We start from the raw sequence: 27,775 nt of genomic DNA, 5'->3' as shown, positions 1-27,775 counted from the left end.
CTTGTGACTTTTTTAGGAAGGGAAATAGAAAATCTACAAGCTTGAAAATAATTCTGCTTTTGTTTTCTATTAGTCGGTCAAGCTGTCAGTTTGACATTAACTGAAATTTCTGAAAAAGGAGTGGATAAGTTGCCATGAAATGTTCCACATATTCATGATCCACAGAGGACTGACTTTCTAATCCCACTTTATTATCTTGCATCATCATCATCTGGTTTATGACTAACTATCATTAAAATAAATGATATTCTCGGCCTTTGTGTTTACGTACTTATTAGAACATTTATTTGCAAAATGTTCCACACTGTAAACACAACACCTAAACATCAGCTTTGGAGTTGCCTCCGTGAACATGTTTATCATGCTGACAACAACAAGCTGTGCCTAATTACAACCTCATTACTACATGTGTGGATGTAGATTCAGTCTTGTACCTTTACTGTAATTATCGGATGTGTTGCATTAGGTTTTCTGCAGTACTTATTATAAAACTAACACTTTGTCGTGTTGCAGTTTAAATCCATGTCTGTCCAGTCCTACACAGTGATATGAAGTGAAGACTAGGAAGGTGTCCTCTTTTTTGTTTTTGTTATTGTGCTTAATAATTGCAAGAAAAGTGGATTTTGCTGAACATTTTGGTGTCACAGTGAAGTTGACCTTTGACCCTTTGGATATGTCATCACTTCATCATTTTATCCTATTAGACATTATTGAGTTACCCCCCCCCCCCCCCCCAAAAAAAAAAAAAAAAAAAAAAAAAAAAAATGACCTTTGACCTTTGACCACCAAAATCATATCAGGTCATCCTTGAGTCCACCTGAGGGTTTGTGCCCAGATATGAAAAAGAAATTCTCTCCTGAGACGGCAGATCAACGAGAATGAGACGGACGACTTGAAAACATAACATCTCCGCGGCTGTCGTCAGCACTTAAACATATTCTCAATGACATATATATATTTAAATGAAATGTTTTGTAGTTGACACAAGCTGTTCACAAAAAAAAAAAAGAAGGGAACTTCTGATGTCAGTGATCAGTGCGGCTCATTTTGATTTTGTACTAATAAGCAGCAAGCTGTGGTTGCTGTTTGGCAGGTCGGGAAGTCCGACTGCGTCCCACAGCTCCGTGGAAACAGAAGGAGATGTTGAATTTCGAGGGTTCAGACACACACGGGCTCAGACGAGTGCTTGATTTTCTCTGTTGCTCACCTTCATAAGAAATTGTCAGTGGGGGAAACTCGCGCTCCTCCTCCTGCTTCCTATCCTCCACATTCTATATCTGTTCCTTTGCAGCAGCCATGCTTTGCTTCACTTTCCTTGATCTCTGCAATGAGTTATTTCGAAGGGTTCAGCCGACTGTCGGATGCGTTCTCGTCGCTCCAGCACTGCAGCATCTGTTCTTCTCTCAGCTCTTGCACATATACGTTTTCACCTTCTTTTCCTCACCACCTGGCTTCCTGTTTTCATCAGTAAATCTCTCTCTTCTGCATGCTGTCTTTGCAGCATTTGTTCTGTTCAAGCCATCAGTTCTTGGCATCAGAAATCACAGTAAGGTTTGGCATCTTCACTTTTCGTACCTTTGAAAACATGAAACAAGACTTAGATGTGCTAACGATGTACTCTTCAGTTCCACTCTAGTAGGAGTCAATATGACGCTTACATTTGTGTGCAATTACAGCTTTTAAAGCTGCTTTATTTGTCCATTCCTCTGTCACTGTTCACAAAAGTACACCTTGAGGAGCAATAACGGAATTAAAATTGATCATAAATCATTCTGACAGCTGCACTGGTGAGTTGTGTATTAACATAAATCTCACATTACCTAAACAACACACAACTCCAAGCTGTATCCTGTTTCCTTCCTTGTGATTCTGTATTATTGATGCTGTGACGAACACACTGCATGCACTGAACAAGCTAAACAAAGGATATGTTTCTGGCTTTTAAATGCATCTTTCTTTGAGTGTGCTTCTGTGTCTCCTGCCAAAGATATAAAGGCCTGTGCCAAAACCACTGATGAAGCCAGTTCATTGGATATTTGCAGGATATGAGTTTCTGCACCCATAGATTGCTTATTGTGTGCGTGTGCGTGTGAGCGCAGCTTTATTAGGTTCAACTCCGAGCCAGAAAGGTAAACTAATGTTTCTTTGTGGGTACTTGCATTCTCGACAGTGTTGCCCACACATTCATTACCCTGGTATCAGCTCCAGACTCCAGACTTTGCCTCTTCTCTCTCCACTCTGCCTCCACTAGGAACTGATAAATGGATGAATTTGTATTGTGAAGTTAAAACTACATGATTGTTGAAGGCCAAAAGAGGACATAGTTGAGCTGTGATTTTTCTCTTTGCAGAACTCCTGTGCGGCTCCTCCGCTATCATCAAGGTTAATTAAAAATTTCACTACAGCTCTAATTTTCAAGCCACCTCCGGAAATATTTCTGCAAAGTGTGTGTCTTTCTTTCCTTTTCCTGTACCCTTCACGTTGTCTCTCTGCTCTTCCACAAGAGTCCTTTGGCCATCATTAGAACTTAATGAACTCAGTTTAATAATCAAGGGAATTAGTGGAGTTGAGTTCAGCTGTGGCGTTGCTGTATCCTACAGGCATTGTGGTGGTGGTGGCGCCTCTTCTTGTATGAAATGTGAGTCGCCTGTGTGTGTTAAATGTTGTGTTCTCTGTGTCCCACTCCTGCTATCAGGGGGACATAATGGCTTGTTCCACATCTTTCCCTAATTAGTTTTAGAGTGTGTTCATTAGACTTAGCAGATTTAGTTAACTTATGGGTATCTCACTATGGCCTCATTCCCCCAAGCACACTGATGCCTGGGTGATAAATCATCTCTGTCTGCATGCTGTAATTAGGCTGACTTTTGAAGTGTCATATTTTGCTCTCAATGTATGGAGAGTGGAGTTATGCACCGTATCGGTTGGCCTAAATGTGTCTCGCAAAGGCATTGAGCCTTAAATGCATTACAATTAATTATGTTTACATACTCTATTGGGTTTGTAAATGCATGAGTCTGATATATTTATCTCTATGATGGCTGCTTTAACGTGCCAGGGTAAATACATTCCTCTTCTCAGGTTTTTATCACAGTCTTGATTGAAAAAATCAGCCTGAGCGAGGGCATCATCTGAGTTTAACACATATTCAGTCACTTTCTCTCTGCCAGCCATGATATTGGAAATTATCTGGCATTATTGTGCACGGAGCCTAGTGGACTGGGGGTGTGACTCCTCAGCAGATGGGTGTCACATTCAAATAAAAGTAAATTAGCTGTCACCGAGGCTGGGCTTGGGAGCTGCCGCTATGCCTCGGAGACTATCCTGTTTCACTGGGTCTCTGCCCGCTCGCAAGCCAGCAAGTCATTATAGCTGCGAGAAATAAAGAAGCACAATATAATTTTAGTCAAATTGCTTTCTTGATCTGAAGATGAATTATAGCAACCAAAATGTGCACACTGAATCACACCTACTAGAATACAGCAGTGTAATAATCACCTGCTGTTTGCTGCATGGCTCGATGGAAAGAGAAGAATTTAGTTTTGAAACTCTGCCTTTTCAACACCAGACAGTCACCCTCTCATTATCTACAGGCCAACATGTACTGTGGACTTGGACTCATTACCTGCAGCAAAGCCCCGGGGAGAGGGCAGATTGGCACAGTCTCCAGACAACAGGGTGACACAGCCTTGTCTTTAAAGGCTTGTGGCTCACTAATCCATAATTCCACCAGTCGGTATGATGCTCTTCAATTTATTTCAGAAATACAGGTCTATGTTTATCAAAACGTGCAAAGCTTTTAAACCTAATTCTAAAAGCAATCTCATTAAAGTTAACCACAAATTATTTGTGAAAATTAAATGATTGGGATGTTTTTCTTGCTCTTTCATTTGACAGCAATAGTCCTCTACTTAAACACACAGACAGCTAATTAGAGTGTAACATTCATAGAGGGAGCATGTATGAATCTGGAAGCTGAAAGTCAACATCATTAGGGAGATTCTGCAGGATGACCATCATGGGGCTTTGGCGACCCCCAGTGGTCATGTTCAGTAACACGAGACATGATTTTATGTAGAATGTAGATAATTTATTAGAACAATAAGAGAACAATACTGAGAGAGGATGAACTTCGACAGAACTAAGATGTGTATACTTTGTATTTACAATACATTGCACACATTACAAACACATGTGTCTTGACTCACAGTACAACACTGCTACAATGGACCACACAATAATAGAATTACATGGCTGCACTATAAAAACAAAGTATTCATATGAAGCCAACTCACACGAGCATAAATAATTAAAAGGAAGTACCACTATACTGTACAAAATGCTCCTTCATGTATCTGTTCATATAAACTGTGTAGTGTTTCAGACAATAAATAATAACAGAAGCACTGTATTGTGCACTGAAAATGAACAGGGACAAAGATACAAAGCAACAACAGTTTCTGTAGATCTGAGCGCCCCAGCTTTCACCTGCTGCTATAATCAGTGGTCTCCCGTCACTAATATCAACTCACCTGGGTTATACTTTTTGAAAACTGTTGTGCCACATACATTTCACTGCAGCCTGATTTCCATTTTATGTTTAACATAAATATCTAAGCTCATTAACTGATCAAGAATTGATCAAACACACTGCTATATTTTTCACTCTAAAATACTGCACTCCTTTGATGCCTTTCACACTTTTAACTGCAACTACTTTTAATGGTGCACTATATATAAAGTTAGCACGTGCTAATAATTTTCATTTTCAGAATGATTTTCCTCAGAACGTCTTTAAATGTAACACTTAAACCGTTTCACCATCTTCATACTGTAAAGTAATTTTGATATACGTGTTTTCTCTAAAAAAAACAAATTGGTATTCTGTATTTACTGCATTATGTACTGCAGTTGCTTTCAAAAAATCCATACACACCTCCAAAATGTTCTTACCCTCATTATTGGTGACACACTGATTGGCTTTTGTGTGTCTACCATTACCTTTGAAACACCTTGGTTGGCTTTGTGCATTGTGTCCCACTTTATATTATGTGTTGCCCGGGTCTCATTATACTGATAAAATACAGGCACCATTTATGATCAATAAATTATGATTTATACATACTGCCATACGGGGGCAGCACCACTCTCCCTGGAGAAGGTTCGGTGTATAGGATGGATGAGTCTAAGAGGAGGAGTCCTCCTCCACAGCGTGCAGAGCGTGTCTCTTCAGCAGTATCTTTAGTCTCTCCACCTCCCGCTCTGCCTCTTTCAGTTTCCTCCGTAGTGTCTCGTTGGCTTTTTGGAGCCTCTGGTTGTCCTGCGAAAGAGACATCAGATTTGTGTATCGTATAGTAGGTGTAGTACATTGGAGCACATTGCAGCAGTAGCCCTGATACTCACTGATCCCAGAGATTCATAGGTGGGTTTGTTGTCCTCCTCAGGCTCTTTAAGCTTTTGCAGAACTGAAGCTCTGTTTTCCCACTTGGCACAGTGTCGCTGTTTCCTCTGGGGCACCGGGCTGGGACACGAGGTGGGGGTTGGTGGTGCCGGGACTAAGAGAGCAGGCTGGAGGCGGTTGGCCTCAGCGGTGCTGGAGGATAGCTGGGGTCCTTCTGTTTGGGTGGAGCTGTGGACTTTCTGAGGCCTCAGATGGGAAGTAACTGGGGAGTCTGGGCTCCAGTCTTTGCTGTCATCTGGCGGGTAGGGGAACGGACATTCTTCTGAACCTGTGGAAAGGGACATTAGCAGTAATTATTTCAACTGGGACAAATGAAAAAAATGCTGATTATTTATCTTGTACTTCCACTTTTTAGCTTTACATCAAGCAATTAATGACCACAAAACAAAATGACTTCATTCAGTATGTAATATAATACAAGATAAAATAAACTATATGACAAAATAGACCCTGCTTTTAAAGGAGTCTCTTGGTAAGTCACTTCATTTGAAGTGAAAAGGAAAGTCCTGACATCAGCTCTGAATATAGCCGCTGTCTTGCAGCAGGTGGGCAGCTCGAGTATTACTGTAAGTGAATGAGTTCCTACTGGCAGGTGGAGGGAAATCACCCTGACAGCAGACTCTGCGCTCAACAGTGGTTTTCTGTTAGCTGCAGCAAACTGAAGTGAAATCATGTAAATTCTGACTTTTATTGTTTTCTGCGTATCGTGGCAGGCGGTGATCACAGGAAATAAGACTGCTTTGTTGTTGAACATGTGGTCTAAAAATGATCTGCTACCAGATGGCACGTCACAGGTCCTTAGCATTACTCCCATGTTTTTTTTGTGTGTTTTTTTTTTTTTATTATTATTATCTGTATGCTGATGTGACTGTGTGATGAACAGTGCCGAGTGTGTAAGTGGGACTGTTTATGCTGCGAATGAAACCCATCAACTCAACCCACCCTCCGAGGTGCCCATGGCGCCAGGCGTGGAGCTCGGCGTCGGGCTGTCAGTGGCGCTGGTCACTTTGGCGTTCTTCTTGCACTCGAACGCCACCTGGTCCTTGCACAGCTTGTGACAGTTCATCCCGCAGTCTGTGCAGGCCACAAGAATGCACAACACGTCACAGCAGGAACTCATCTGACTTGACTGACTTCTCTTCACTTCTCTTTGAATGCTATCTGTTCTGCAAAATGCAACTGTCAGACCTTTGCATGCTCACTGTCAAGCAAACAAATAGCACTGATCTTCTGAAGGACGGGGGAGGGGGAGGGGAAAAACTGTGGTTCTGCTTGCAGATGGTTTCTCTTTTTTTTTTTTTCATGTGCTGCAAGGTTCAGCTAACAGTGTGCAACTCAGAAAACCACACTCCACTTCACCTGCTCCCCACAAGACTGCACCTTTTCTTGTTTCTAGTATGACACTGACTGTCATTTGGCCAAAGATAAGCACACCATGGTTACACAAGTGAGTGTAATAATTACCCCTGCATCTGTAGCCTTGCTTGATGACACCCCACAGCTGTAAAAGAACACATGGAGAAAAACACTGATTGTCACCTAGTGAAACTAAAATCCTTATCTTTCAATTAAACTGAGTTTGTGTTCGCTTACAAATCCCGAGCAGTTGTCACAGAAGGTGGGTTTCATGTAAGTGGTCTCCTGGAAGTTGTGGACAAAGCCAAGGCCCAGTTTGGAGCAGATGACACTGGCCCGCATGAAATAAGCCGTGATCTGCTCTCTGCTCACGAGGCCTTCCCTGGACGACCACAGTGAATATTAAAGGAAGCAGAGCTGTGATTGATACAGTATTTATGCAAAATATTAATGGATGTTAACGTTGTACTTCATACTGTGGTGATGTATTAGTAGCTGCACCCACTCATCTGCCCCATATTGTGTAAAACACTATCCTGTATACCACGTTGTCATTGTGTAATGTGAAAAGTCATTAATATCGGCGGTGTTGGTTTTCATGTGAATACTCAGTGGCAGCTTTATGGTTGTTCCACAGCTATTTTATGTTTCCTGTTGCTATGCTTATCACTACAAATACAGCTTTTGCTTCCTCTCCTCTGAAGCCACAAATGAGCTCAGAGTGAGTGCGTGACCCGTCGAATACTCACTTCTCTTTGTCCATGACACAGAAAGAGAAAGGAAAGCTAGCAGCAATTTTCTCAAAGTCCTCTTGAGAAATAAAGCCGTTCTCATCGTGATCGTAGTTCTTAAACACGGACTGTGAAAGACAAGAGGCAAACACCATTGTTGCACGACTATTGGTGAACAATGGCTGCAAGAGCAGGCTGTCAAAATGGCAGCATGCAGAGGAATAGTTGAAATAGAGGATTATGGTTATATAAGAGCGTCACTGAGTACTTATGCGGAGGCTACACTTAAAAAAGGGAAGCACTTACGTCCACCATTCTCTGCACATGTTTGCTGATGGTTCGGGGATCAGGCTTTGGAGCTACTCCTGATGCCCAGTCCACACACACGGGAGGTCTGGAGGGAGTGGCCGGCTGATAGAAAATAGATTGGTCATTAAAGAAACTAGTCTGTGCAGACAGATAAACGTGCCACAGCTATTATATTACAATACATCTCTGCTAAAAAAAAAAAAAAAAAAAAACTTCATCATGAGCCTCATGAGCTAGACCAATATTTGGTCTCTCCAATTTTCACCCTTCAGTTTTCATATGGATTAAACAACAGAAATATGACATGCTAATTAGTGAGTTTTAGAGGTGCTACTAGGTGTTTTTCTTTTACTTTTAGGCAGAGCCAAGCTTGCTGTTTCCCCCTGTTTGCAGTCTTTGTGCTAAGCTAAGATAACCAGCTTCTGGCTGTGGCTCCATATTTATCATCCAGACATGAAGGTGGCCTCGCTTCAACCTCGCTCGGGGCGGGAGAAACAGCGAATAAGTGTAATTCCCACTAGGTCAACCTTTTCTTTTAAGAATTACTCCAAGTTCATTTGAATAATTTTGACTTCACACTAATTGTCAGACTAGCTGCTCTCCCATTTTCAGTCTTTATGTGAATCACATCATGTTCAGCATACATATGAGTGTGGGGTATCAATATTCTCATCTAGGCCAAAATGCAAATAAGCCTGTTTCTCCAAATGATGAGCTGTCCATTGAAGTATTATTCAGCTTTCACTTACACATTTTGTACCTTTACATAGAGAGTTTAGGCCAAGCTAAAAGGCTGCTGACTGAAGCTTCATATTTAGTTTGAGTAGAGTGAAGAATAACGTGAATATGTTCCTGAAGTGAAAGACCATTATTTGAATTCAAAGTGTTAACTTAAAGTATCTCTGTTTCTATCACTTACAGGTGCTTTACAGTTCTTGGGTTCCCGTGTATAAGACAGTTCATAAATCTCATCTTCAGTGTAGTAAAGGTCCAAGGACAGCTGTAGGGAAAGAGAGAACTCATATCAGCACATGTCGGTAAACAGAAAGAGAAAGAGCGCTCTACAGCTCCAGATTTCTCCTTGAAACATGTTTGGATGGGGGCAAATTCAGGTCGCAGTTTAACTATTATGTCTTCATGGGCATTCTGTCATTCAAGTACGATTAAAACACTGCACACAGACAGCACAACAATGCAGCAATCTGAACTCACCCTCATTCACATTCAGTTTGTCACCCACACACTCATAGATCATGCACTCTCATCACACCCACACGAGCACAGACAATCCACATGCTGTAACACGCTCATTTGCATCTGTGTATGTGTTCGATGCAGCTGAGTGAATTACATGAAGCTAAAAAAAATGTTTCAAACGTATCGATGCACCGAAACGGTTCACTACCGTCAACAGATGGACCAGGTCCTTGTTTGCGTCCAGCCTGGGCGGGATCTGCTGGAGCTGGATCAGCTCGTTGATATGGCTGTAGAGCGCCTGGAGCTTCTGGACGTTCACCTTGTTATCCTCCACGTAGTCTGACATGGCCTCATTGACCGAAATCAGGTCTTTGAGGTGGACGCCCAGGATGGGGATCTTAAAACCTGTACACTTGTTGTAAGCTTGTCGATAGTTGTCATAGTTTCTGCAGGACGACAGCAGGTCGGTCATCTCGTTCAGCACCTGGGGAGTGAATTGAAGTGATGAGTAATAGGAGGATTTTTTTTGATCCCTGACTCTTGAACTAACGGGATATTACTTGGTTAGTTAACTTTTACCTTGGTGACCTCGTTGGGGATGTGTGACGTGGTGTCTTTCAGTCGGGAAATCGAGCTATGACAAAGCCCTCCCACCACCGCCATTAGTGTGTTATAGTTGTGCATAAGGTGTAGACTCTGGTTTGACACACACAAAATACACCGATATTAGTCCATTCACGCACACGCGTATAAACACACAATTCAACTTGTTCCAGGTAGCCCTGGTTATATAATCCACAACAGGGATGTTACATAAGCCACTTATATTGTTGGCTTTTTCTTACTGCTCTCTGATATCTCACTCTTTTTTGGAAGTGCTTTTGCTTCTCTTTTCAGTCATCTAATTCGTGCTGTCACTGGAGCATTATGGTGTGAAATTCGTTTCCACACCCGTGGATTTTGAGGTTGACAGCAGCGAGCAGCAGCAGACTGGTGCATTAGTGTTGCAGTGCAAAAGGTCCTCCAGAGTACAAGCCTTCCTGACGGCTCCCTGAAACCAGTGTATCTCTTCTCAGCAGGCTGCACGCGGCTTCACATTGGAGTGGTTTTAACAAGCAACGGCTGATCAGTGACTACACTCACAAGTCATTTTTGTCTTTTCCACTCCTGGAAACTCCTCAGTGTTTAAGTGTGTTCCACTTGATGACTCCATTAGCTTGCATTCAGTTAATATTTTTCTATTAGTAAAATCTTTGGATATGCTAAAAGCCTGCTGCAGAGCTCTTGAGAATCATTACAAGCTCTTTGTGAATATGCATTATGCAAATGATAAATTATGTAGCATAGTGTGACAATAGTAACACTGTCATTGGATAGGTAAGGTGTGCAAACACAAGCGCGTAGATGCAAAGCAAAGAGGAAATGTGTTGGATGATTTTTTTTTTTGATTTTTTTTTTTTTTTTTTTGCTCTATGATGAACAGAAAGTGTTAGAGTCGTAGTGGGAACTGATGTAACCACTACCTGGGCCACGTGGAGAAACTTGGTGAAAACCTCAGCTCTCAGCTGAGCGGTTGGCCGGCTCAGGACCATCAGCTGAACCCACTGAGAGATACCGTTACATAGGGCAATGGAACGCTCCATCACTGGGATGTCCTTCATGCAGCAGCTGCGAATGTAATTCTGGTAGTCTACGAACTGGCAGAGAGAGCAGAGAGTGGAGCATAAACCGCTGCACGGAAACTGCAAGGCATTTCACGTCAGGAGGAAATGCCTAATTTAGTTCACAAGGAAGTCTATCACACGAACAAAACACCAAAGTACCAAAGACAGCCGACATACTCTTGAATGTTCTTTTAAGTTGACATGAGTGTGTATACTCACTGATATTCTGCAAAAGGATTTATACTCCAGGAAGGTGAGATGTTCAGCCAACTCGATGGGCTCTAGGTGATCAAAAAGAAGAGAAACCTTCCTCTTTTTACTGCTGTTGGCTTTGATCTTCTGGCTGGCCTTCCACGACCAGTCGCGTTCGCTACTAGAAGAAACCATGAAACACAACACGACCATCAGAAAAGGTCAAGTGATCACATAACTGTATAGACTGGAAAGTCTGTCCTGACTGCTTTTAATATAGCGAGGCATTCCTGAAAGCCACAGACCAGCATTATTTAAAATTCTAGTCAAGAAGCAAATATTTCCAGGGACCATTCAGAAATATGTATGTTTTCAGAAAATAAGGCACAGTACACATAGAAATTTCAAGCTGATAGAATAATAATAATAATAATTAAGTTGATTAATTAATTAGTCAAAGAAAACCAAGCAACAGCACTTCTACAACAATGTGTTCCCATTTTTAGATATAATGTATTAAATCAGCCATTAAGTTCATTTGTTTAAATAACTATTTTTAAAGTTAATTATTAAATCAACCACTCAGTTTTCATTAAAACTTTGCAGTTTTCTATGAAACTGAAAATCTTAATTATTGGACTCGTGGTCAAGCAAAACAAGGCATTTGGAAAATTGCAATGGACATTTTCTGACATTTAGGGATTAATTATGGGCAGATCAATTGATAATGAAAATTAGAGTTAGCTGCAGCTTCAATCTGAATATTGAATTTAATGCTGTGTAGTCAAGTGTGACAAACAACAACTTTACTGAACCGGAACGAGGTGACACAGAGTAGAACACAGTGTAAGAAAACTCTTCAGCTGCTTTAGCAGCGAGGATGTTGTGTTGTTCTCAGCTCAGAGTCCGTTTTCTTCATCGTGACTGATTACAAAACTTTTCATGACGGCAACAAAACAACTGAGGCCTAATGTCTCAGTTGGCCAGCTGGTCAGAGATTAACACTTACATCCACTTGGTCTCTAGGAGAGAGCAAAGGCGCTCCTGTCCCTGCTCTTGGATCAGATCCCGGAAATCATCCAGGCTGTCGGTCAAGCTGTGGTGCAACCGGAACATCATCCAGAATTCCTGGATCCAATGTCTGGAAGTCAGAGACGATATCGATGTTACTGATACACTAAACACAAGTTGAATTAGACCATGAAAATGTGTCTGTGTTAAAACTGACCTGATGAGGTAGCATATCCTCTGGCACTCTGCTGGCTGCTCGCTGTCCATTGCTGTTTTAAATGTGAGGACTTCAGTTAAGGAGCTGATGACGTTGACTAGACACAAATATGAATTAAAATTGTACCGTCTGTAAATGAATGATTCACATCATGAGGGAAAAAGTGTTTCAGGTTGAGCACCACTTTAGTTTACCACGAGCTTCACCATTGTTCGAGACGGGTATAATAATGAACATATGGCCAACTCGACTGCGGAGCTTCTTTCCAACAAACGAGCTCATTAATAAAAACTAAAGCAACTAAGCTAAAAGGCAAACACAAGTGACATTTGGTAATGTGGGAGGAGGCGACTGCATGCAGCAAAACTCCGATGAGCATCACTGAATGAATCATTCTGGCATACAGAGGTAAGTGAATAACAAAATGTACAAAGAAAACACACAATCCGCGTCTCCAATCCTGTAGAACAACTGTTAATGTGCACTGCTTGGTGGCAGGACTCTAAAGATGTTTTAATCAGTGTCGTCAGCCCACAAGAATATTATTCAATTCTGGTCTCCATTTTGCACATGTCGCTCACAAAAACACCGCCCTATGAATTTATATACAGTACACACAAAAGCCCTTCCTTATCATACAAAGGAGCTTTTCTAAACAGACTGACAGTATGGCTCTCGATTGGCAGAAATCAGCTTGTAGTGATGCACATTAAAAAAAAGAAAAAAAAAAGGCTAATCGCGTCATGGGAGAAGAAGAGCTGCCCACGCAATCCCAAGGCCAGACTGTGGTGAAGATTGTTAATGGCCCCCGTGTCTGTTCCCTGATCCTAACCCACACACTGAATTTATTTGATGCATCCTTTTGGGTCTTCGGCTCAGAACGAGAGGGTTAAAAATAGCAGAGGGGCCATTCGGCTGTGCGAGCGCTGACGTGGGCTTGTGTGAGCAGGGGCCTCTTTAAGCAGTGGAGGGTCTATGTTTTATATATAGTTGAGGAGGACTTGTATGTGAAACAGGCAGAGGTAATTAACACCTGAAACCCCAAGGCTGCTCGCCGGGCCAGTGAGCTCCTCTGAGGGGCTTTGTGACGCCATCGCTGTTTCCTGAATGGAAGCCGAGATTGCATTGGGTCACAAGACATCAACAAATAAACAGAAAAAAGAAGCTTTTTTTTTTAGGTGTGAAGTAGGGAAAATGAAAAGCACTGAATCAAACGTTTTGAAAGAGACCAAATACAGAACACTAATAGACTCCCTGTTATTGAAAGCGTGAGATTCAGAGCTCAGAGAGAAGCAAAGTTAGACAGTGAAACCTAAAATAGGTAAATGAGATATAAAAAGGTCTACAGAGACTGACAGTAGGAGTAAACACGAGCTGCCACTTGCCTATCACATTTTACACTGACAGCTACAGGCTGCATTGTGAGCCAAGTACGAGCCTGACGGTGCGTTGCTGCTGACAACCAAACGAAGGCAGCACACAGCAGAGAGACAGATCTGATCCAATGCTCCATTTGCTTCTCAAAGTGGGAGCCGATCTGAATCGTATGACTGTGCTGTGAAAGCAGTTATTGCTTCAAGATGCACTGCTGCAGGATATAGAGAGATGAGTTTGTCCAGCAGGTCACTGGAGGAGATGAGGACACGGTGCATGGTCAGGGTGATGTTCAGCAGGTGACTGCTCCCATGTACACAACCATCCGCATCTGCAAAACAAAATGCACACACTTGAATTCACCCTCATTGTTGAATTACATAACAATGTGTCACCACCCTTAAAATATAACGTGCTCTGGTGACATGAGATGTCCCCTGTCGATGTTTGGTTTGTGGTTTGTTAGGGCTGCTTTAGTGAGCACTGCTAATCGGGGCAGTCTTTAAGGCTGGATGGATGTTTGTGGCATGTTTTATGGAGTTTGAAAAAAGAGCATGAGCTACAGAGCTTTGAGAATTTGCAGGTTAGGTTCGATTATGTGATCAGAAGATAATAATTCAAGTCATGTTTTTAAGCAAAAATGCCCCAAAATTCATTGCAACCAACTGGAAATATTCACTTTTTTTTTCTTTTCCCTCCACGACTATCAAGCCATTTACATTAGTGTTTTTAGGCTGAAAGGTACATTTTATAGACAACTGATTTATTAATCAAAACAGTTGGCAGATGAATAAATAATAAAAGTTATCGTTGAAATTAATCTCCAACTTTGTCTTCGTTTCGCCCTGAAAGGACAAAATAATGAACATTTACTATTTTTAGCTGGCCTAAACTGCCATGATGGACAGACCACATTTTGTAAATAAACCATGTCACTGGATAAAGTATTTAAGTGGGCTCTACATAAATAAAATCATTTTTAACCTTTGATTACAAAGTTGATTTGCTTTTATCAAATGTCGCATTGAGATGAGGATAAATAAAGAGAGATACAGCTGCTGAGTAGTGCCGGATATCTCTCTTTTAACTGGCCACACAACAAAGAATAAACCTCAGGTCTTATCTCCAAAACCGTAAAACAGATATTTCCAGCAATGCAGAGCAGACGGTTAGTCGAGTGAAACACCACACAACGCAAGGCTTTTAATCATGCTATGCACAGGGCCTGTTTCTGAAGATTTACCTTTTCCTCTGCTTGTGGGAACCTCTGCAGCTTGCTTGTCTCACTACTTTTTTCATTTCCTTTTTCCTAGAATGCATCTAACTTCCTCTATTTGTGACTGGATCACCTTTTCTTATTTTGGTTGTCCGACTCTAAACTCCGAACTAACATCCGGAGACCCAGAGAAACCTTCTCGTCAATGTCTTCAATACAAACGAGGCTTCATGTGTATGAAACGTTACATCACGTCACAACGACAGATCTAACCTGTAACTGCAGAAAACACATTTTGCTGCACATTTAAACAAAGCACCGCTTATCTTAACTTCAAACCACTGCAAGACGCAGTGAATTAGTGGTCAAGAAAAAGAGGAAGAAAATGTATTTGCGCCTTTGAAAAAGAGGCTGATAATCTATGGGACATTTTAGGCTTTTTAAATCTTCCTTCCCCCACAATCTGTAGAGAATGAAAACGTGCTGAAAACCTGAAGAACAGCAATTCTCAAGCTGAAATTTGTTTCCCTTTACCAGTATCTTGACACCGTCAAGGACATCAGGCATCTGAGGACCCACTTTTAAACCATATCACCTTGGAAATACCTCGGACACCATGGCAACATGTTTTCTAATCTTTGTTATCTGTAAGCAACTTGCCACTCCTGCTGCAGCTGAGTAATCCATCCCTCATATCCTGCATGAGGTGTGTTTGTGTTAGCAACACCCAGAAACTGCCATCTAAACCCAGTGAATGTCAATGACCTCACCAATAAAGTCATTTAGAGAGTAAAAGAAACAAGTGAAACAATGCCTCATTTTCAAAATGACATAAATAATGAGTAGCAGGTAGATTTGGTGCAGTTAAGACATGTATATGAAGATATATACAGTCCTTTTTTTTTTTTATATTAAAACATAGTTATAAGCTTGTATATTTATGAATTTATACTCATGTTGTAGTTGTGAATCAGCCCCAGTCAGACTTTTGCTACTGTAAATGCACAACAGGAAGTCATGGCTCTCCATCAGGTAAACAATTGCTCCATTCTTCTTTTCACAACTTCCCAACCACTAACCCTCCCTGTGCAGGGTTAATTGCATAAGGAAATCCCCTCCGGACTGTCTGTTAGTGACTGGAAAATTAGGAAAGCTGCCGCCCGCTACACTGGCTGGCGATAAACACTGCCGATGGCACGCAGCGCCTGGCCTGCTTTTAAGGTTATCTTAGACATTCATCTGCTGCTCCAAACCTGCACGTTGCTTTTCCTTGTTTTGACAGAGGCTATCAGATCGAAAGCTCCTTTTGTTTTAGAGGAGTCCAAGTCAGATGCAGGACAATAGCTATCTCTCTGTACTCTGTGTGCAAGATTCTCCATAACAATCAGGACTCACTGCAACTTAATAACACTCTGCATTCATACGTTACAGCAGTGATTCTACAAGTTAGCAAAGGAACAAAGCTGAAACGGGTAAAAGGAGATAGATATAGTAATCGATATATGGTTAAAATATATGGATGAAGTATATAAAATGAATAAAAAGAGTTGAAACTGATAAAGATAAAAAAGTAAAAGTAAAAACCAGTAATGGATGAGTGGGTGAAATGGCTAAAAGTAATGGATACATGCTTTAAACAGTTTAAAGAAGTGGATAGATTTTTTTGAACTATAGTACAAGTAATGGATGAATAGTTTAAATAGCTGAATGCAATTAATAAATGTTTGAAATCGTTAACTTAAAACAATAGATAGATGGTTAAAATCCTCAGCTTAATGGGCCAGTATGAAGGACTGAGTGGCATCTAGCAGTGATGTTTCAAACTGGAACCAACTGAATGAGTTTGATTTGTCCATTCTGGGCTACTGTAGAAACATGGTGGTGCAACATGGGCTCCGTTGAAGATGAGCTGCTGCCTATGTTTACATTAAGGACTCATTCTAAGGTTACACAAATATAACCCCATTTCCAAAAAAGTTGAGACAAATGTAAATGTAAATTAAAAAAACTAAATGCAATGATTTGTGAATCTCATGAACTCATATTTAATTGCAAATAGACATAGAATTTTCCCAGCCACTCATTCCCAGAGTGAAGAACCTCTCACCATCTTCACTGCTGAGTGACTCTACTTTCTGAAATGCTCTTTTTATACTCAATAATGTAACTGATCTGTTTCCAATTAACCTAATTAGTTGTGAGATGTTCAAACAGGCGGTTGTTTTTTTTTAGCCTTTTGTTGCCCCTGTTCCAACCTTTTGAGACATTTTGCTGCCATCAAATTTTAAAAAAAGAGCACATATTTTACATAAAACCATAAAATTTGATTTTTGTAAGTTTATGGGATTTGCAAGTCATTGACATTCTGTTTTTATTTACATTGTACACAGTGTCCCAACTTTTCCGGATACGTGGTTGTACAACCATTTGGGGTTTTCGGTGATTATACACTGATGACAACATACTGATGAATATATTGTTTGGTTTCTGCAAATAGATTCCAGAAATCCTACCCACTGTTGTGGTAATGTGGCCAATGACCAAGTGGGTAAACACCTAGGACAGAGGAAGTTCAGAAAATGACATCACTTTTCTATAATGTAACCTTTAAATCGAGGAAAAGACAACAATTATACCATATAAAAAAAATTAATTAATTAATAAAGTATATACCTACCTACCTACCTACCATATCACGATATTATGACATCCAAATCTAAGACAATATCTAGGGTCATATCAAGATATGAAAAAATATCGATATATTGCCGAACCCAATTGCAACATTAGCCATTATATTCACTTTTATGTCATTAATATTCAATCAATTAAAAAGAAGACATTTGGAAAATGCCATGTCATGTTGATGAAGATGTACTTGAGTAATCTGACACAGCTGTGGCAATACGTCAGACAAAAACCACAACCAAGGCCAAGGACTCTGTCAAACCAACAGAAAACTCTCCGTAAAAATGAAGTTCCAGGACAAAGAAAGCGTTCAAAGTCTGCAGATATAGATTTCATTAGGATGATTTAGGATATCTAATAAAAATGTAATTTAAAAACAAATGAAATGCAAATTGTATTTAAATTAAAAAAAACAACAACATGGAAATGCTCTGAAAGCAGGCCAGCCCGGTGCAGTGTGGTCGAGAGAGAGCGACGATGTCAACAGCTATTGATCCACACCTCATAGTGCTCTGCATTTCAAAGGTTGGTCAGGATCTGAGGACGACTGTTCGGGGAGCTGACCTTTCAGCTGCGCCAGGCTTGAAGCTGTCATCAGGTAACCCTTCAAATAGCTCTTACGTGCACTCTCACATTTGAAAAGGTGGCAGGACTCGTGCACCCTAGGGGTTCACCTGTGATGTGAGCCAGGAGAGCCGGACTGTGCTCTATTTCATCAGGAGAATCTGTTCAAGGAAAACCCCCTGTCACAACAGTTTGTGCTCACAGATAGCATCTCGTGCATGCGCGTATGAGTCTCATATTTTGCATAGTGACAGTGATTTTTTTTTTTTTTAAGCGTTCAGAGCGCTGCATGGTACTGGACTACTTGGATCCTTCACAGATTCATTTAGTTTCCTTCATGCGTCTGTAATGAGAAGCAGGCTGCCATTAGTGCCCACTACTACCTCACCACAGATAAATGTAGTTATGGGATGTCATTTTATGTGCAGCCCATTGTAACACTTTTTCCACTGCTGCTGCTGCATTTGCGTATCCAGGCAACGGCAATTTGAAAGCTTTGTCGCTTCACAGATGCAATCACCATAACTCTGAGAGCACTCCAGACAACTTGATGAAGACAATGATCTTTGCTTGATTGATCCAACCACAGCTTACACAATCACTGCTGCGTGTCTTCATTTTCATTTAAATAAGGTAAAGCCTGAAACATGAGCCATTATAAAATTAGCAATCATCAAACTATTTTCTTCAACATTCACATGAAGCAAAAACAGAAAAACAGACTGGCAAGTATTAATGGGAGGAATTTTAATCTTCAAAGCCGTAAAATCCTTCACGAAACAAAAACAAATGCAGCAGTGGTGCTTTCAAATCCAAAGCTCCCCCTTTTTTTTTTTTAGAGGCCTGCCCAAACCTGTTGAATGTTGCATTAAAATGCCAGAGAATGTGGCAGGAAAACCACAAACTCCTTCTAAGCTACAACAGTGTGTGATCTCACTGAAAAATTAGGTCCAAGGTCTCAAGTTATCGAAGGAATTGTCAAATTCCACAAGCATGGACCTGTTTGACTTCCCAGCAGCATCTCAACTTGTTGAGCTAAACGCTAGTAATGAGGCCGGTAAGCATGGACTTACCGAAGGACTGCAGACAGGCCTGGATGAGCTCCTCCCAGCTTGCCCCTTTGGTTAGGTGTCCCAGAGACATTATTGATTTACCCGGGACGGTCTGTGCCGGGCTCGGTCTGTGGAACCTGTGAGGGCGGCCTGGAGGAGAAACTCTAGACTTGGAGGTGCATCCTGGAGTCACTTTCCTTGAGAAACACCAACACAAGAAGAGTGAAGGGGAGGAGGGACAGGAGGGCTTGCTCTGATGAAAGTGTGCCTTTCTCTGCTATTTTAGACTTTTTAGACTATTCCAAACATTAAACTATAATTTTAGGAGATCATATTCACACACATGAAAGGCTTTACTAATAGTCACAAAAGATGAAAAGCTGTTGTTTGCACTGAAGGAAGCCCTCATGGGATTTTGCTATTCATTGTTCTCATTTCCTTCCTTTAACTTGGGGAAATACCGGCTGATTGCGGACATCCAGTTTCAACTGCTGACTGACCAGTAAACAAGGAATAATTACTTTTTCGCATATGCAGTTTAGCAGATCTGAAAGTAACAATTCACGCACCTAAATGCGCTTGTGCGTCAATTCAGTTTCGGGAACAGATTTCGACACACCGTTTTATTTCCCATAAAAAAAAAAAACCTTGATTGTAATAATAATAATAATAATACAACTCTGAAATATTTAAGGTAGCTGCTGAATAAACGCGCACACGTTATCGCCCAAACAAATCACACCAGAAACTCCTCAGTGAAACCATAAAACGATTATCTGACTTACCCATCATCTTTTCCCTTTTCGTCCGAGATTATACTTTCGGTTTGGTTCTCTTTTGACTGACACCCCATGGCGAGGTACTGGGCGACGAGCGGCTGAACTAGGCTGTCCATCTGTGTTCTCCTCGATGGGAGCATTTCACCGCTCTGCTCGGCTCGGTGCGCCTCCGCGGTCTCAGCAGCATTGTGCTGACTCGTCAATGAACATTACACAATTAAGATTCTCCCAGCTTGTCTGTGAGTGGGCGGCCGCGCTGCTGTCGGGCTTGTCGCTCACACAGAGTGGGCTCTGCAATTCACTGGTCATTATTACTTGCGTCAAAAGTCGTGTTTTACAGTTTTACAACTTTTAATCAAGGAACCAGTCGGAGGTCGGTGAAGTGTCTCGCGAGGATGAGATCCAACCATATGAGAATATATTTCACCGTCGCCCCACTCATTTGACACTGTATTAAGGATTCATAATTTGATCATAAATTAGTTTCCACACTTCACCTTCTTTCTGCTGCTCTACATTTTATTCAGCAAAATTCTCAGTTGATTCACACAAAACCTGCTTCCATGTCACCATGGTCTCCTGGGCATAAATCAATTCTGGGAAACCTGTGTGGTGTGACTCCTTTGGTTTCACTCAAACTTTTTGTTTGTTCAGTCTGCAGAACAGGAAAGGGTGGATCTTCCCTTCAGAGATAATATAGACTGCAGGTCCCCTTACAGCTTGTGTTAGGGATAGAGTTATTGTGCTGTTTCAGTTGCTTTAAGACGTCTGCTTCAGTCCATCACAATCACTATGGTGGAGATTGGAATTAATGTACACATTATGGCAATGGATGACAACACGCTCACTCAATATTTTACTCCTAAAGAGACATGAAAGGACCATAAGCGACTGATTTTGAACTTTTGAGCACCACCATGACTTAAAAACAGAATCTGGTGGGTTTCATCTTTCCTCAAAGGGGAACACTGAAACACACTTCTTAAATCATACTAATGAACTGAAGGCATTTATAAGTGTTTTCACCTCACGTTGAGAGCCTTTATTAGTTTCATTCTCTTAAGAGCCTCAGTGTTTGCCCTCATGTACAGTACGCTGTTACAGACTAGAAATGCAATTAATCACAGCTTTTCTTTGGCAATAAAACACCCAATTTATGCAAATAGGAATTTTGTTCAATTAGCTCTGGAGCTTCGGTTTTGCCCTTTTAGACTTGACTTTAGCAGCGCATAAACTCAGGAGGACCGATACACACAATGAGACAAAGAATACAGCATACAATCTATGATAAAAGCTCAGTGCCTCCTGCACCCAAAAATATCCTCTTTGATGAAATGCCTCCATGTGTGCTGTCAACAGATGACCCGAGTTCATGTTTCCAGGCAGAGTGAAGTCATGAGATTGTGTATTAGCAGCTGGCTACTTGTGATAAGATAACAAGTCTGAACCCTTCTCTGTTAGTCAGTGTTGCCTTAAGCTTCGTGGCTAAAGGCACATCTAACTCTGATTTCTTTCTGTTAGTTTTTTTGTTTTTGTTTTTTGCTGTCATGATATTGAGCCCAGTAGTACTTAAGGAAGTATACTGCTTAAATAATATTTTTTTTAAATGACCACATTTTGTATGAGTGTAAGGCGTGAGAAAAGAAGAATACACTGCAGAACTGTTTACATCAAACATTGAGCACAATGCAAAGAAAGGAAATGTGCAAACAATGATGCTTAAGTAGAAAAACTGTTTTGTTTATGATTAAAATAAGCCAAAATGAGAGACGGTTTCAGCTGATCCAGCAAATGCGTTGAAATTAAATTGACTGTTTAATGCAGTATTACCATGAAGCAACATTTCCCTAATTGGCCCATTACAAGAATGACTGTCAGCGCCATGGAGCAAGGCATTAACAAACTAAATCTCCGAATCCCACCAAGTGTCTTCAGTGTCCTCTCTGAAAATAACAGACGATGGAGGAAAAGAAAGAAAGTTGCAGAGGGGGAAACTGAGAGAGGGAGGACATTTGGAGAGTGAAAGACATATAGTAGAAAAAGAGACGAGAGGCACATAAGCATTTCTTCCCTTCTCACTATGTGCAGAAATGACCCTCACCTATGTGAAAAAGTGTTGGGCTGCCAGACAGCTCTGTGCACCATAACAGCATGAGGCAGTGAAAACAAATCAGAGCTAATTAGCTTCAGATGATTGTGATCCATTCAAAATATACATATGGTACGGTAGGTAATTACAATCAGTCTAATTCATTAATAATGTGTGGAGAGAACGATGGAAATAACAACGTGATTATAAATCTTCAACACTTCAAAACACCCGCAACTGAATTCTCACATCCAATGGTTTATTTAGTGTGTTACTCTGGATCTATGATAATTCATTTCATAGAAATGATATTTCATAATGTTTACATTTAAAACATGCATTTTATAGCCTATGCCTACAAAATGCAATGGCACAAAATGAATGGCCCTATGATGTAGAGATGGAAAACCACCAGTCTTTCAAATTCAATTCAAAAGAATCAGAGACCTTGGACTAACAGCAGTTGGCACAATACTTGAGCTGTGGTCACCCCCTAGTGGATATAGTGAATTACCTGTTGCTATCCAATAGGAGCACGCTGGCAGGTACAATAATGTGTGAATTAGCTGTAAGAATACGTCGATCACTCAGTGGGACAGACATGTATAGTGACCTATACCAATATGTTTAATTTGGGATATAAAAATTCCACTTGCTTTTTCTAACTGACTATCCTGGTTTTAAAAAGATGTGTTTTTAGATTTTGAGTTATAACACAACCATACTGAATGAAGTCTGAAATACTTGTCTGACATCTGGTCCAATTAAAAATCCAATGAATTTTTTTTAATTTTTTTTTTTCCAGATTACTTTTAAATGCCACATTCAAGTGCCGTGTAACCATCTCTATTATTCCACCGGGGAGCGGGGAAGAAGGGGGGGGGTTTCAAATTTCTCACATAATAGCTTTAAACAAGCAATCACAAATAGACGATAAAATAATATTTACAATGTTATGCCATATTTTTTTGCCTTTGGAAATGAATTGCCACGAGGTCGACACTGCAAGTAACGAGGAGCCCGTGAACGCAACATCAAATTCAACTCAACGTCACGTTGGCGCGCTAACGGCAGCTGGCTCACACCTGGCTCACCTGGCTACCAGACACGTTGTCAACCTACTCGACTAAAAGAAAAGCGTCGCTAGCCGGGAAAGTCTAAACTATCAGCTGCACCCGTTTTAAAGTCGTGAAACAACTCTTTAACACGAGTTGAAATGGTTGTGGACGACGTCCAGTTCATGGCCGTCCTCAAAGGAAAACGCATCAAACTGACGCTCAGGTCCTCGTCGTATTTCGGGATCGTTCAACGGATCAACAACAACAAAACTTTGGTTTTGGCAGACGGCGAGTAGTTTTTAATTAAAGAGTATTCGTATTTATTAGTATTATCTGTTCATTTCGTGTTTTTCGACAATACAATTCACAGTAACATATAGTTGACGCATTAGTGGTTATATTGGACAATTACATCAAACCCTTAAAAGCATCAAAACATGAAAAGGACATTTCAAAACAATAAAGAACAAGTGATTAAAACATTTTTTTTAAAAAAACAGTGATTAAAACATTTTAAAAAAAAAATCGGGGAAAGGCAGCAAACCGAGAAGTCTTCAGTCTTGGTTTAAAGGAGCTGAAGGTCTCAGCAGACCTCCATCAGAAGATACCTGCTCATTCAGTGTCACGTGTTTGTTTGTTTGTTTTCCAGTTGTGAGTGGCAGTGATGGCTGCAGGTATCCCGGCACCAAAGTGTTTTTTGGCCATGAGATCCTGAGCGGTGAGTGGAAAAAAAAATGATATCAGAACATATTTTTAGACTTTTTGTTTGTCATGGTTTTTTAAAAAAAAATTTATAACCTGACACATGTTTGTATAATTCAATCAACAGTGGAATTTTTTGATGACGCAAACGGTGACAGTCGGTAAGTTAAGCAATAAACAAAGTTTCTTATCGGTGACAGTTAAGTGCTGTTTTCTGAAAATAAACCTGCAGGATGGAATATGTTGCACAGACTCGAAGAACATTTGAATATAGACAAGTTTCAGCCGTACAGGAAGACCATCTCACCTGGTGAGTTTAATCACTGGTAGTTTCACACTGATTTCAATGAAACTACATTAAAAGTAAAAGCTACAAATTCATTTTCTTTGAAAGAGAAGCGTTTTTTTTTTGTTTTTTTTTTTGGCAGGTGTCGCTGATGAAGAGGAGTACATCAACTTTGTAGTCATCGATGAGTTTCACGAGAAGTTTGGACCTGCTGTAAATTGATTTAACGCTTGTTTTCTGTCGCGTAATTCGCTCACAGTAGATGAATGTACATTTTCCACTGTGCAAATGAAAGTACTGACTGTCAGCTGTTGTCCTGAAGTTGATGCACATCAAGAAGCAGCGTGTGATCGGTGTGGGAGCTGAAGGAGTGGAGGTATATAACAGTGGAAGGCTGTCTTGGCTGCAGGTGAGAGGCCATCTCCTATTTTTGGTGTTTTTTTTTTTTTGTCTCCTTCCCTCTTCTTAGTTTCCTATCCTCATCACAGGAATGACAAAAAGAAAATAACTTCAATTTCCTTCGTCTAGATCGCCACTAAAAACAAGGTGTACCTGTTCGATGTCCTGTTACTCGGAGCCCGGGCGTTTAAGAACGGCCTCTCCATGATCCTGGAAAGTAAGCAAATATTGAAGGTGAGCAGTATGGACACATCAGAGGTCCAATCCAGTCACTGAATATTATTCTTCCTGTAACATCTGTATTGATTTGACATTACAGGTCATTCATGACTGCAGAGCCATCGCTGGATGTCTGATCGCTCATTTTGGAGTGAAACTAACCAACGTTTTTGACACTCAGGTGCGCCTAGCTTGGCCTACTTTAAAAGTCAGCATCACTTCTCTGTACGTTTAGAAGTGTTTATTTATCTCCTTTTTTTTTTAACATTTTTTTTTTTATTTTTATCGCTGCGTTGAAGGTGGCAGATGTCATGTGCTTCCACTCGGAGACGGGAGGGTTTCTTCCCGACAGAGTCAGTACTCTCCACGAGGTGGTGAGCCTCCATCTGAAGGTGCCGTCCTCCCAGCTCTCGTCTCTACAGATGAAGTCGCAGCTCACCAAGGTACAAAAGGCAGTCCCACCCAGGACTGCTCTTACATCTTGTTTAGAAGTGTGCGCTTCAATAAGCAGTGTTTTTTCTGCAGGAGGAAGGGGAGATGTGGTTCAAGAGGCCTTGCCCCCTGCCCCTGCTGAAGGTGACGGCTCTGTCGGTGATCCACCTGCAGCCGCTCAGACTGGTGCTGCTGGACGCTCTCATGACCGACTACGTGATGCTGGTGGATTCCTACATCACCAGCAGCCACTACAAACCAGATGAACTGGAGCATGTGAGCATGGTGAGTGATTCAGAAAAATTATTCTTTTTTTTTTTTCTATTTTAAGAAATGAAATGAAAGATTGGTGATTATTACAGAAATGTGCACATTTCAAGGATGTAGTCATTAGTTTTAGAAAGCAAATCCAGCACAATTTGTCTTTGGTAGATGAATAAACAGATCATTCCTTGTATTTAAAAGCTTTTTCAATTTTAAAAATGTATACTTATCACAACTAAACACGTAAAAGCAAAGCAATTCATTTTGTTTCTTGCCACTTAAACTGATTTCCTTCTGCCTGGGTAGTTGAGTAGCCTCACAATAATCTTAATTCTCGATTCAACGCTTCACACTACATGACGACAAAACGGCTAATGGGATGAAAATAAACCTGCAATTAATAAATACTTGAGTTTTCTTATCTGGTGAGACAAAATTTTGGAAAGCTGCATTCACAGCTTACAGCCGGCCAAATGTATTTTTGTAAAAGTTTTTCGTTTTGTCATTTTATTGACCCGCCAAGATCATGCTGATGGGTTTAAACTGTTTTTGGTGTGCTGCTGTCATGAAGAAAACAAACCTGGTACTCTTTTATTGAAAGGGGGGTGTGACGTCCACAAAATTGATTGTGAGCTCCATATCGTGGTTATGTGGTCATGAGTTTTGGTTTGGTTTGGTATGTTACATGTGTTGTTGCCGATCTCCGGTTTCCAGTCTCGGTGTCGGTGCATTCGAGAGCTGCTCGTCGTGTCTGTTCAGAAAGTTCGGGCAATACTCGGGAGAGGAGATATTATAGCTTGAATACTTTTATTATATGCTGAAATTGGATTTGCCGTTTCCGACCAGAATCTCCTCCTTTCTCTGTCTTCTTAAACGCTTCATCATGTTGGAAGTATTGCTGCTGGGAGAAGCCACACGTGTTGCCGTGCTTTTGACCCAGTCAACGTTTTATCACTTTATCCACCTTTTAATTTTTTCCGTCATCGTCATAGGAACCTCTAAACCCGCAGTGCTCTAACTGCATTTTATCTTGAGCGCTTGCCATTTGCGGGACTGAATGACGAGACTGAGTGACAGCTGAGAAGTGCCACTGTTTTTCTATTTCAAATGTACGAACCGTGACCAGAGGCCCAAACGGGACAGGCTTTTTTACTTGGACCGTTTCATCCTCAGTCTTGAGCTTATGTGGTGTTATTAATGCGAAGCATCCAGGTGAGTAGGTTCATCTTCCGTCTGCCTGCCTGCCTGCGTCCACAGGAAAGTATGTTGGCGTTGCCCAGTGAGCTCAAGCAGCTGGATCAAATGCGTCGTGAGCGACGGGAGTGGGCTGCCGACTACTATCCTGTCACAGAGCAGGGTCTGCTGGCTCGCTTCAACCCGTGGCCTCAGTGTTCGTCCCAGACCTCAGCAGCTGCAGAGGATCATGGGAAGACACTGACAGAGTCGTTTCAACCTGCAACTGTGGAATCACCACAAATAGACCTTTCTGTTAACCAACCAGCCGCGAGCCCTTCGGGGGCCACCGGAGCTTCTTCCGTGGATGTCCACGCTCCTCCCAGCCAGCCAGCCCGGGCTCTCGTCCCAACCGCTGTGTCACACCTGATGAAACAAACACCTGCCAACAGTCCTCCGTCTGCGGGTGAGGACGGAGGACGCTCGGAGGTACTATCAGATGTGATGGGGAGAGGAAGGCCCGTTGGGAAAGAGCCGTTATCTCTCCCGGCTTTACCTTCAATCGGACGAGGCTTCCTTCTCCAGACAGCTCAGAGCCCCAGAGAGATCTCCGGGTACATCAAAACCACAGCGACGACGGAGACGACTCCTTCATCTCCCGGCCGCACGCTTACACAAGAATCAACCCCCGAGCCCGGCCGCCGTGATGATGACCTGCCCGAGGACGTTTGTAGTTTGAGAGAAGAACATCTGACACCAACACCCCAGATGCTTTTATCTTCACTGGCCCACTCCTTCAGGTCTTTCCGATGTTAAAGGAAGCATTTAAAAACCTGACAAATGTTTGTTTGGTACTCCTGTGATTTCCCAGAGTGACCAGTAGATGGCAGTAAATATTCTGTTTTTGCGACGTCTTTGCTTGATGTCACTGGGACACAAAATACAAAAAAAAGTTGATTTTGTCCTACAAACAAAACTGGGTAGACCTTTATACTGATTTTTACACCGAATTCAAATTTTTATTTTGCTTTTTAAATGGCAGAGTTTGTATTTCTTAATCATAAATAAGGCCGTTGTAACATGTCCACAAAATTACTTCTAAAATGTTCAAATGTATGATTTCCACTTGTATTTGGCATCAGGACTGTCCGTCAATAACGACACAGGAGCTCCACTAAATGTGGCATCACTTCTTTATGTCCAAGTGAGTTTACTGGCACAAAAAAGTTGTGGCTGATAGAGATTCTGAAAACATGTTTGTACTCGGTGTGCAAAGAAACATATTTTTTGTTAATGTTTGTTAACCTGTGCATCAGATGTTTGTGAAAAGCCATTAATGTTT

General features: G+C 41.3%; 2 protein-coding genes across 2 annotated transcripts; one reads left to right on the top strand and one right to left on the bottom strand.

The window, feature by feature from the left end:
- Positions 1 to 4,068: 4,068 nt before the first annotated feature.
- LOC138199831 (RAS guanyl-releasing protein 1-like) lies at positions 4,069 to 20,007 on the bottom strand. The gene is made up of 17 exons (XM_069152062.1): positions 19,818 to 20,007; positions 19,054 to 19,229; positions 13,738 to 13,843; positions 12,139 to 12,201; positions 11,920 to 12,051; positions 10,938 to 11,091; positions 10,578 to 10,751; positions 9,634 to 9,750; positions 9,263 to 9,538; positions 8,777 to 8,857; positions 7,855 to 7,959; positions 7,567 to 7,676; positions 7,055 to 7,199; positions 6,926 to 6,962; positions 6,404 to 6,535; positions 5,404 to 5,729; positions 4,069 to 5,320 (listed from the first exon to the last, which is right to left on the bottom strand). The coding sequence occupies exons 1-17, from the start codon at positions 19,949 to 19,951 to the stop codon at positions 5,186 to 5,188; spliced, it is 2,403 nt and encodes an 800-aa protein (XP_069008163.1). The 5' UTR covers positions 19,952 to 20,007; the 3' UTR covers positions 4,069 to 5,185.
- Positions 20,008 to 23,116: 3,109 nt separating this feature from the next.
- exd1 (exonuclease 3'-5' domain containing 1) lies at positions 23,117 to 27,249 on the top strand. Its single transcript, XM_069152849.1, has 10 exons — positions 23,117 to 23,246; positions 23,608 to 23,676; positions 23,866 to 23,970; positions 24,089 to 24,159; positions 24,269 to 24,355; positions 24,475 to 24,579; positions 24,665 to 24,745; positions 24,864 to 25,007; positions 25,090 to 25,281; positions 26,518 to 27,249. The coding sequence occupies exons 1-10, from the start codon at positions 23,117 to 23,119 to the stop codon at positions 27,247 to 27,249; spliced, it is 1,716 nt and encodes a 571-aa protein (XP_069008950.1).
- Positions 27,250 to 27,775: the final 526 nt, after the last annotated feature.

This window comes from Embiotoca jacksoni, unplaced genomic scaffold (assembly GCF_022577435.1).
Source record: "Embiotoca jacksoni isolate LCO1_2020_lvr unplaced genomic scaffold, fEmbJac1.0.p SCAF_18, whole genome shotgun sequence".
Taxonomy (NCBI): domain Eukaryota; kingdom Metazoa; phylum Chordata; class Actinopteri; family Embiotocidae; genus Embiotoca; species Embiotoca jacksoni.
Note: the sequence above shows the minus strand (reverse complement) of the source record. Positions and strands in the feature narration are given on the sequence as shown.

What these genes read in the sequence shown, in the direction of transcription:
- LOC138199831 (XM_069152062.1), bottom strand. Translation starts at nt 19,951, where the DNA reads ATGCTCCCATCGAGGAGAACACAGATGGACAGCCTAGTTCAGCCGCTC. An exon ending in CTGGACAAACTCATCTCTCT is followed by an intron (nt 12,202 to 13,737) that starts ATATCCTGCAGC and finishes TGAAGTCCTCAC; the next exon opens with ATTTAAAACAGCAATGGACA. An exon ending in AGTTTCTCCACGTGGCCCAG is followed by an intron (nt 9,751 to 10,577) that starts GTAGTGGTTACA and finishes GTGTCAAACCAG; the next exon opens with AGTCTACACCTTATGCACAA.
- exd1 (XM_069152849.1), top strand. Translation starts at nt 23,117, where the DNA reads ATGGTTGTGGACGACGTCCAGTTCATGGCCGTCCTCAAAGGAAAACGC. An exon ending in AAAGTAAGCAAATATTGAAG is followed by an intron (nt 24,580 to 24,664) that starts GTGAGCAGTATG and finishes TTGACATTACAG; the next exon opens with GTCATTCATGACTGCAGAGC. An exon ending in CCAACGTTTTTGACACTCAG is followed by an intron (nt 24,746 to 24,863) that starts GTGCGCCTAGCT and finishes GCTGCGTTGAAG; the next exon opens with GTGGCAGATGTCATGTGCTT.